At 43.4% G+C, this 11589-nt stretch overlaps 1 protein-coding gene across 1 annotated transcript in view; it reads left to right on the top strand.

The window, feature by feature from the left end:
* The window catches only part of LOC126323769 (MAP7 domain-containing protein 1-like), a 58618-nt gene extending 52491 nt beyond the window's left edge, over positions 1–6127 (top strand). Inside the window, exon 7 of the mRNA XM_049994771.1 lies at positions 5782–6127. Within this exon, the coding sequence (XP_049850728.1) occupies positions 5782–5974 (193 nt within the window). The 3' untranslated portion in view covers positions 5975–6127. The remainder of the gene's footprint in view (positions 1–5781) is intronic.
* The last annotated feature ends 5462 nt before the right edge of the window (positions 6128–11589 follow it).

Below are 11589 nucleotides of genomic sequence, written 5' to 3' on the forward strand. Positions count from 1 at the left end.
GATTGCTACGTACTAATATGAGGTCCCATACCTTGTCGAGTTCACAAAAAAGTACTTTAGATGGATGTCGTAGAGAACAAACTTACGTTCATTAGAATTAAATCGAAACCATTAACTTTACCATTGTTGCAGTTGTCAACTTTGTTGAAATTTCGTTTCGCTTATGTTACATTGTATACGCGCGTTTAACTCTGGTCTCCAGTTAACTGTTTGTTTACTATGATTCGCCATTCGGATGCACAGCCATAAGGTCGTCTTGAACCTGCATTCATTTTTAGCCACTTCAAGGTATTAGAAATAACCATGTACATTTTAAGCCTTCTGCAAATTCAGTATGTCGTTTTATTTCTCTGTGAAAGTTGCAAAGATATGATGAAAGTGTACTAATAAAATGACACTTATAGAATATTCGTAATGTAGCACTGGTGTGCAAAACTTAAAAGACGAAAATAACTTTAGCACGATGTTTCACAACCAAGTAACGAAGCTCGATGGAGAAACTGCTATAGTATAATGCAGTACAGTAGGTCTACAGTACAGACGGCAATTGAAAGAAGTACGCAATGAGAAGAACAAAAATGACTTTTTTATTCAAATACAATAACACAGATTGAAAATGACCTTTTTTTTAAAGGTATTGGGCTTTTCTGGTGCATTTTTTGATGCCTTATTTCAGGTAAAGTACTTGCAATGTTAAATCACATGCAGATTTGACTCAAACATAGTATTTCTCTAGGTATGCAGAATGTAACAATTTAATCGTTATAATAATGCCAGCATTGTTTTGTGAAAGTCTACAATTTAACCAGCTACAAAAACTTGTTTAATTTCATAGGCTATAATTCTGATAGCTACATGTTTCGGTGATTTTGTAACGCTGGTGCCTATATGTTTGTTTTACATATCGTTTTCCATGCAAACCTCAGCAGTAGGTGATTAATCCAGTGGCGCCTGCATTTGTCAATTCCATGGCTTCAGGTAGTTATATTAATTCTCTTGAGCACTTATGATACATCCGTGGAACGTGTAGTAAAAAATCAGTGGCGGACAATCTCATATTTTGTCAAAGAAGTGTGTGTTTACCTACATTGATGTAGGTCATGGGCCCCACTTCCAGAGTTATCAATTAAAAATTAGTGAGGAAGGACCTCTGCTTCCTATACAAATGGGACAAGCATTGCTATCAAAAAGGCCGTAAGTAGGGAAAACCCCACAATTCGATTCAAAGGTGGAGCCAAAAGAAACTTAAGCCACCACTTCTTATAAAATTTGGCATTATGAACCAATTTATTAAAGCATTACGCAAGATACTAGAAGACACTGACACTTTCAGCTATGTGCCAAGTACAAGTATGTTACTGCGGCTATTAGTAGATGAGAGAAGGGGGCTTTCGTCAGCCATGACGTTCGGAAACTAATGGAAGACGGAGCTTTTAAACCTGATCGAATTGGTAAATAAGCCTTCCAGCACTATAATGTTACAACGATCCCACGGATATTTTTGAGTTAAGCTCATAATTATGGAGGTCATCAACACTCCCAAACATGAGTACCGTACAACTCGTTACTCAGATAACAAAAACATTGTACCTGACATTAACTTATTTAGTTGATGAAGCACTTACGCATTCGAAAATGTATAAAAGGCTCTGCAGTTAATTATTTTTATAAAGCAGTTGTCGTCTCAGGCCAAAGATGTATTGGTTACTATGGAATCAAACACAATTTATTTACATCCTCTGCTAATAAAGTTTACATGTAGTCTTTTGCACTAAATCAGAATTCTTTCGTAAGTAAATCTTTTCGTATTGGTTTATAAATGTGAGCATTTTTGAACTGTAGCTCCAATGGTACCTTTCAAGACATTACATAAATAGTAAACCTCGGTTCGTTAAACGCTTTCTTTTTAAAGACTCGTCATTCATTTATCTGTATTATATCGCTGACTTGAGCGTGCTTGCTCTACTTGTTATACACCTGATCACTAAACTATCAACCGTTATTATTTTTTTCTTTTATGAGTTCAAAATTGGATTTCACTTTATTTAATGATACTACGGGGACGTGGTTTTAATTTTAACGAATCAGTGTTTGTTTAAAAAGAAATCAGATTTTTATACCGGCAAATGTTGATGTTGACGAGTGATCAGAAGTCTAGTCCCCATGCTGAACGAGGAGAAAAAAAAAAAAAAACGCACCCCCACCATTTCCAAGGTCAACTTAAAATCAAATTTTCCAACTCAACCGCTTCAGATATTGGTTTCTCGTGTACCCACTACAAATCTAATTGAATGTCACTTGTCACTTACCTGATCGACCACCTGATCCAGAGTAATGCCAACCCATTGTGCGGCCTGTGTACGTGTGTGTGGTGATCCCATATTCATGTCGGGATACATGCGCAGAAAACAGTGGCGTTTTGTAGCACATGTGTTTCGGGACGGTTTTCTCAACTTATCATCAATACCGTGGACTTACAGATCTGTGTCGTGTGTGTTCCCTGTGTGCCTATGCTATTAGGGCCAGATTTGTGTAGGGCCACGTTGTGTGGCACCACAGTCTGCAATTATCCTTAATTTATGAGCATGAGTGTAGATGAAAATGTGTGTCCACATCGGACTTTGCAGGTAGAGGAGCTCTTGGAACGAGAGGATATTCGGCGAATAGACGCCCTGTCCGATTCCTCGATTTCAGTGCCATCGAGAACGTGTGGGACAATTTTGGGGAGACGCATTGCAGCACGTCCACATCTACCAATGACCATCCAGCAGTTATCAACCGCATCGGTGGAGGAATGAAACACCCTACAACAAAAACTTCTTACATCCTTGTGGCCAGTATGGGAGCACATTGCAGAGCATGCATTGCCGTTTTTGGTGATCACACACCATACTGGCATCTATGATCCATTGTAATACCTAGTGTACATCAAAAACGCTGTGACGTCACTGTAACCATTGTCTTTGAATAGAAGCGTCATTTTTGTTCGTCTCACTAAGTATTTATTGCAATTGCCTTGTGTTTTCTACTGTAATAGTTCTTTCTGTATTTGGTCCCAGTTTCATCGTGCTATGTTGCTTCGTAATTACACATCATGCGGAAATTACTTGCGTCCTTAAGTTTATTAACTGAGCAGCCTGCTCTGGATGGCTACTTTATTTAGAGTTATGGAACTCTCCATGCTCGCTGGGGGTCCAACCGTTTTTGTATTCAAAGTCAATATTTAATTGTTTCAAGCCGAAAGTTTTAATGTACAGTGATTGTAGACTGCACGTTTTACGCACATCAGAAGCTTTGTTACTCATTTTACCAAAGGTGTTTTTACTTCTCCATTATTTTTCACCGCTTGTTGTCGTCAGTGGCCCTAAATATAAAACGCGTCAACTGGTTCTATGACTTCATTGGTAGCTTTTGATATTTCCTTCTCGACGTTTTTATTATAAATTATTTTAAAAAGCTGCATGATTTCAAAAGAATATTAAACGCATAACCATTAATCCCTAAGAATACAATTAGTTTTGTGTGTGTCGCTTAAAATTTAATTACCGCGCGGGATTAGCCGAGCGGTCTAGGGCGCTGCAGTCATGGACTGTGCGGCTGATCACGGCGGAAGTTCGAGTCCTGCCTCGGGCATGGGTGTGTGTGTGTTTTTCCTTAGGATAATTTAGGTTAAGTAGTGTGTAAGCTTAGGGACTGAAGACCTTAGCAGTTAAGTCCCATAAGATTTCACACACATTTTATAAAAAAAATAATTAATTTCTGGAGATAACATGTCGTCAAACTGATCTGTTCTGTAAAGTAAAAAAAACGAAATTTTATAAACTTTCTACCCCTCCACCCCTACCACCTCCCAGCCCCGTGGATAAAATTCTGCACACACTCCAGACTATTGACATTTTCTGGATGACCATGACGTACAAATGCAAGTCACGATCCATGGATTGTTTGAAAAGTGGCAGACGTCCACACTGCATTTGGGATTTACGGGTGACACTCTTGGCGTCAACACGGACTACAAGGAACTGTCCAAATGTGTGAACTTAACCACATCACCACCTTGCTCACCTACCCTGGAATCATAACAGAGTCATTTGGAGAGACGTTGCCATCATAAATGCACCCCCCTCTGCCTTCTGCCCCCCCCCCCCCCCGGCCGCCACCCCCCCCCCCCCCGCATACGTGCGCGCACACGCACACACTCACACACACTTGGCTCCATATGATTAGTCTTTTTGCGAGGGGGAGGCATTAGTCACATCTTGAGTTCGCCTTTGGTTTTTATGGGGGAAAGAAAAATTTCAGCTCTCAAGTTAATCCTAGTTCCTTTGACAGCAATGCGATTACGCTCGCTCACAAACAGCTGCTACAACACAACATGCTGTGTATCCTGTTCATGAAATGCTCTGACCAAGGAGATACCGCTCACCTGTTTCCCATTAAACGTATATACCATGATTGGAGTAGCAACTAACTCAACCATCGCAGAACCATAACAGTAGGTGCAAGATACTAAGGCCGGTAATAACTACAGGATGACATCGACACCTGTGCCTACGCCTACAAATGGGAATTTTGCCTCCATTTCCTCCTGTGCGAGTAACGCTGTGTATTGGTGCTACTGTTCGGACACCAACACCAATCATCTGGTAGATTTGCTCTGATTTTGTTACCATGATTCCATGTTACATGGGTGAACAATAAATAAACGAATAATACTCAGATGTACGATTCCACACATGAAAATAGGAACAAGTCATATCAATGTGGACATGTAAATAGATTCCGAGGTAAAGAGACATCAGTTTTGAGATTCCACACATATTCAGACTTGCTTAAATTTGTGAACCACCAACGTCACATGATAAGTCAGATTGACCATTAACAATATCTCTCTTCCACATTTCAATGATGTGGGCAGCAGAGCACTACAATATAAGTCCTTGACAGACATGACACAAGTGGTCGAGAGCCTTGCCCTCTTAAATCTTTCTTTCCTTATCAAGTATAATATCAGAATTTTTTCTCTGTTACCTTATCCTACATAAATCAAACCTGTCGTCATTTAAGAAATTCTTTTAGACATTATACTGATTAAGTAACTCTTCCTGCGTGAGGTGCAGAAGACTGTGAAACAGTATATAATATACCAAGGGTACTCGACCAAGTTCGGTATTTAACGATGCTGCTTTCAGAAACTAATCTTTCGTAGACAAATTCTGATCTCAGCTATTCTTACTTTTACATGAGGAATCCTATCCGCAAGTATTTCCATTCGTTTCGATACACCCTGTCTTTGTTACACTTCATTTTTCTAAGCAGAAACATTGCTTCAGAGAGTTACACTTTTTCCCCTGACATATCTGTATCCAGTTAGTGCTAGATGACGTTCATTTTGATATTTATAGCTTACATCGCACCAACTAAACACATAAATAGACACAATAAAATTTTATTAGGATTACTTACGATTGTAAATGCTGTCTTTTTGCAGATCTTTACGACTGATTCAGTTTTCAACAACGATTGCGTACTTCTTTTGCCATTATTGTCGAAAAAATGAAAGAAGCGATTGAATCTTCTTTGTTGATTAGCCAAGTAACAATCTATTAGTACGCACTCGTCTCATCAGGTGATTTCACGTGGAACTGTTCGATGTGAAAATTTTCAGAATTTGCCGTCTTACTGACGTCGGTGCAAGGCTTGAAAATACTTCATCGCTTATTCTTGCAGAGAGGGAGTTTTCTTTCACTTCAATCAAATGTCGAATTCTTTTCTGAGCAGGAGTTTACTAACCACACTGACGAAGAAATGCAAGAAAAGTTCTGCCAAAGCCGAACACAAGAAAGGGCGACAACAACGGAAGAAGTCAGCGAAAAGTTCCCTGCAACCGGAGAGCGTCATCTCTTCACCTCGTGGTGAGACCTCACCAAGGGGCATACTTCGTGTTCAATGCAGTCCTCCTACCCGCACATAAGTGTCTATTGTCTTGAGGGATACATGTGTACAGAAACGACGTTTCAAGTGAAATTCCTGATCTATTTCTTCAAAATATGTTGTTATGTCCGTGTAATTACTTTCCGATTTTCAACAATAAATGTAATAAAACATCTTGCGGCAAAAAGCAGCACTTTTTATTTGGATGTGATATACATCAATATATGTAAAGATACTGTGAGAGTGGAAACCTAAGTGAAATAAAAGAAGTATGTTCCTGTTTATCAACAGGTAACGTATGATAGTAAATAGATGCGTAATTTTAAGGTTACTTTTTAATTAGCTATACATATTTCATCTGTCTATAATTAGATTAAATTTGATGAAATCAACATCCAAAAACATAAAATGAGTCGTAGACCAAAAGATAAATATATTCAATGGATGTCTGGAATAATTTGATCTAATAAATCTAGTCAAATTTAATTCACAGAAAAAACATTTAGTTAAGTGGTCCCAAAATCTTAGAGAACTTCATGTTCTGAATTATAATACAGCCACGCCGTCGCTCGAGACATCGCTTGTGACGTCACTGGTGTTCGGTCCCGCACCATATATGGCAGGCTCGTCCAAACTGCGCCCCTGGGGCGCCAGCGTCCGCGATCGCCGGCGGTCAGCGCCCCGGGCCAATTCGTGTGTTGTCGCAGTGGCCGAGCCGTGTCGCATAGCTGGCCGCGCGGACCGCCCGACCGCCCGCCGCGCCTCTCGACCTTATACCATTAAAAGACACAACCACGGGTTTGGATATTTTTCTAGCCGTGGGAAACGTGTTCGAGGCAATGGGCTTAAAATGGGAACGCCTGACCAGTGTAACGACGGATGGAGCCCCGGCGCTACGAGGGATACGCACTGGATTCCTGGGTTACGTCAGGTCAAAAATAGCTGAAGTCGGCTGTTCTTTATTCGCGGCAGTTCACTGTCTGATATACCAGGAGGCACTTTGTGCGAAGATTGCCAACATAAAAAATGTTTTGGACACAGTTCTTCGAACGGTTAATTATCTTCGATCGCATGGACTCACACATCTCCAATTTAAAGAATTTCTGGCTGATATGGAAGCGGAATACCCGAACATCCCCTACCACGCCGAAGTAAGATGGCTGAGCAGAGGAAAGGTGCTTCATCAGTTTTTCTCCTTGAGGGGTGAAATAAATAGCTTTTTGAAATGAAAGGACGTCCAGAAGAATTACTTTGTGATCCTAAGTGGGTGGCGAATTTGGCTTTCTTGACTGACCTTACTTGTCATTTAAATACTTTGAACATTTCACTCGAAGGCGAAAATCACTCTGTTGCTGATTTAGTGCAGACGATTCAAGCATTTAAGAAAAAAAAACTTATTTTGTGGGGAAAACGGTTGCGCGAGAAGAATTATGGACACTTTCCTGCACTAGACAGGGTTAAAGAAGATGTGGATTTTTCAGATTATGTTCAAATCATTTGCGAATTACAAGAACAGTTTGGTAACAGATTTTTGGAGATAAGTGAGCAACAACCGGCCTTATACACTCCTCGAAATTGAAATAAGAACACCGTGAATTCATTGTCCCAGGAAGGGGAAACTTTATTGACACATTCCTGGGGTCAGATACATCACATGATCACACTCACAGAACCACAGGCACATAGACACATGCAACAGAGCATGCACAATGTCGGCACTAGTACAGTGTACATCCACCTGTCGCAGCAATGCAGGCTGCTATTCTCCCATGGAGACGATCGTAGACATGCTGGATGTAGTCCTGTGGAACGGCTTACCATGCCATTTCCACCTGGCGCCTCAGTTGGACCAGCGTTCGTGCTGGACGTGCAGACCACGTGAGACGACGCTTCATCCAGTCCCAAACATGCTCAATGGGGGACAGATCCGGAGATCTTGCTGGCCAGGGTAGTTGACTTTAGTTGACTTACACCTTCTAGAGCACGTTGGGTGGCATGGGATACATGCGGACGTGCATTGTCCTATTGGAACAGCAAGTTCCCTTGCCGGTCTAGGAATGGTAGAACGATGGGTTCGATGACGGTTTGGATGTACCGTGCACTATTCAGTGTCCCCTCGACGATCACCAGAGGTGTACAGCCAGTGTACGAGATCGCTCCCCACACCATGATGCCGGGTGTTGGCCCTGTGTGCCTCGGTCGTATGCAGTCCTGATTGTGGCGCTCACCTGCACGGCGCCAAACACGCATACGACCATCATTGGCACCAAGGCAGAAGCGACTCTCATCGCTGAAGACGACACGTCTCCATTCGTCCCTCCATTCACGCCTGTCGCGACACCACTGGAGGCGGACTGCACGATGTTGGGGCGTGAGCGGAAGACGGCCTAACGGTGTGCGGGACCGTAGCCCAGCTTCATGGAGACGGTCGCGAATGGTCCTCGCCGATACCCCAGGAGCAACAGTGTCCCTAATTTGCTGGGAAGTGGCGGTGCGGTCCCCTACGGCACTGCGTAGGATCCTACGGTCTTGGCGTGCATCCGCGCGTCGCTGCGGTCCGGTTCCAGGTCGACGGGCACGTGCACCTTCCGCCGACTACTGGCGACAACATCGATGTACTTGGAGACCTCACGCCCCACGTGTTGAGCAATTCGGCGGTACGTCCACCCGGCCTCCCGCATGCCCACTATACGCCCTCGCTCAAAGTCCGTCAACTGCACATACGGTTCACGTCCACGCTGTCGCGGCATGCTACCAGTGTTAAAGACTGCGATGGAGCTCCGTATGCCACGGCAAACTGGCTGACACTGACGCGGCGGTGCACAAATGCTGCGCAGCTAGCGCCATTCGACGGCCAACACCGCGGTTCCTGGTGTGTCCGCTGTGCCGTGCGTGTGATCATTGCTTGTACAGCTCTCTCGCAGTGTCCGGAGCAAGTATGGCGGGTCTGACACACCGGTGTCAATGTGTTCTTTTTTCCATTTCCGGGAGTGTATATATTTGTTCCGCCGTTTTCCCTTCGGGCAGAGGAGCTGATTGACCTGCAGTGCGATATCCGCCTGAAGGACCCCTTTCTTATGTGTAAAACATTGGGTGACTTTTACAGATGTCTTCCACGGGAGAAATATCCTCTTTTGCACAAGCACGCAGCCATTCTCTCTCTTAAAGCTTGCTAAAAGTAAGAACCGATCATTACTTGGCGATAAAAATTTGACTAATTCTTTGAGGTTAGCAGTCTCACGGAATATTGTACCAAAACTAGTCAAAATCGTTTCCTCGAAAAAGAAAAACGTGTAAAATGTTAATTGTCTTCTTTAACAACGTTGACTGTAAGAATTAAAGAGCTTTATAACCTTAATTCTCTTTTTAATAAGTTTTCAAACTTGGTCAGTTAAAATTATGACGTACAAAACAGCAAACTTAAGGATCCGATTTCTAAATTCTGAAAAGGGATACCAAAAGCTGTAACACGAAGTATAATAAAAAATATTTACTTGTAACTACTAACAGTAGGAATGAGATTCTATATCCCTTACATAAAACTATATCTAAAATAGAATATTTTGTTTACGTTCGATCAGACCGCGGGACAGTCCAGCGCAGTGCAGTGCTGTGCGGTCTCACTCGCTCCTCTGCTATCTCTCTCTGTCTCTCTCTCTTTCGCTCCTATGCCGACACTAACCGCGCGACTGCTACGGTCGCAGGTTCGAATCCTGCCTCGGGCATGGATGTGTGTGATGTCCTTAGGTTAGTTAGGTTTAAGTAGTTCTAAGTTCTAGGGGACTGATGACCTCAGATGTTAAGTCCCATAGTGCTCAGAGCCATTTTTGCCGACACTAGCGACACACGGTCGCGGACGGGGGGCTGAACTACACCGCCCCGCTGGGCGCAATCCTTGGGTAAGCCTGATATATGGTAATGTTTTCGCCACGCGACCGCAAGGCCCGCTCAAACTCCCCCAACACCTCATCCCACGCTGTACTCAGCTGCAATCCACCGTTTCTATTGAAGGTGTTGTCAGAAATTCTAAGCTCTATGGCCTCGTTTATCACGCTATCCCAGAAGCCATTAGTCCATTTAATAATAGACGTCTCATCGAATGCAATTTGGTGTCCGTTTTCCAGAGCATGTTCAGCTACGGCTGACTTTTCGGGATAGCGCAGTCGGTAACACCTTTCATGTTCTATGCGGCGCTGTTTAGTAGTGGGAACAGTCTGGCTGACATAGAACTGCCCACATCCACACGGTATCTTGTAAATACCTGGCACTCTGAGGCCACCATCGTCTTTCACAGATTTTATTAGTTGCCGGATCTTTGCCGTAGGCCTGAAGATTGCGTCTATTTTACGCCTCTTCAGGAGCTGACTAATCTTCCCTGTTGTCGAATCACAAAACGGTAAAAATGCAACCTGCTTTGTGTCTTCTTCAGAGGTCTTCTTCCTTTGAGGCTTGGATGACACTGCTTGTGAGATCTGTTTGTTGTTGTAACCGTTTTCCTTAAAAACTTTGCGTAAGTGGCGCAGCAGAGATAGAGCTAGCACGACGAAAAATTCTTCTGGCTGCCATGGTGTCGATGTGATGGTTAACGATGGAAAAACGTGGAAACGTCTTCTCATCAAAGCAGCGTAGTAGGAAGGCGAACGAGCTTAGTAAATTAGCCTTCTTACACGCCTTCTTCCGCCGTGCTATTCTTCGCCCTGCTGCGGGAGAGGATACATTTCACCAGAAAACAGCTGGATACAAACGGTCGTGAGCTTTTGGCCGTTCACCTGCAACTGACAAGGTCACTTTCAGCTTTGGATTGGGACTGGATCGACACAGCAACAATTGCACAGCAAACATGGTCAAGACAGCAACGGAGAAGCAGAAAGGGAAATTTCAGTAGGCTTTCGCTACAACAACATGGACCAGAACATAAAGTTAAGGAACATGCTGCGATCAAAATGACAGCAAGAACATCGACGCAGGTGCCACCTCAGCACTTAAGAAGGGACTTAACTTTGCTCCGTCGCCGCGAAGCATCCCCTTCACTGACAAATTGAGTGGTGTTGAACAAGCGGTTCGTAAGTTTCCAAATGATGTGGCTGAGGAAATTCGTAGAGAAACGAGCTGTATTCTTTTAAAATCCAAACCACCAGCTTCAAACATGACTAGAGCTGAACGCAATGGCCTCTGTGCTCTCCGGAATGATCCTCTCACCGTCGTCCTACCGCCTGACAAGGGAAATGCTGCCGTCTTAATGGAACGAGTCGACTATGACGCAAAAATCAGACGGATATTGGAGGAAGGCACATACCAAAAATTATCCAGAGACCCAACATCCAGAATAGTGAGGAAGACTTCAGAGCTCCTCAAACGGTCATCGCTGGAAGAGAATACCATTAAGAACCTGCTCCCCAAGGCACCAAGACCGCCAACGGTGTATGGTATGCCGAAGGTGCATAAGAAGGACACAGTATTGAGGGCGATAGTGAGTACCATCGGATCGCCGACCTATAAACTTGCTAAACGTTTGGCCAGCCTTCTCTCTACGTACGTTGGACACTGTGGACACAAAAAATTGGTTCAAATAGCTCTGAGCACTGTGAGTCTTAACATCTGAGGTCTCAGTCCCCTAGAACTTAGAACTACTTAAACCTAATTAACCTAAGGTTA

This window comes from Schistocerca gregaria, chromosome 2 (genome assembly GCF_023897955.1).
Source record: "Schistocerca gregaria isolate iqSchGreg1 chromosome 2, iqSchGreg1.2, whole genome shotgun sequence".
Lineage (NCBI taxonomy): Eukaryota > Metazoa > Arthropoda > Insecta > Orthoptera > Acrididae > Schistocerca > Schistocerca gregaria.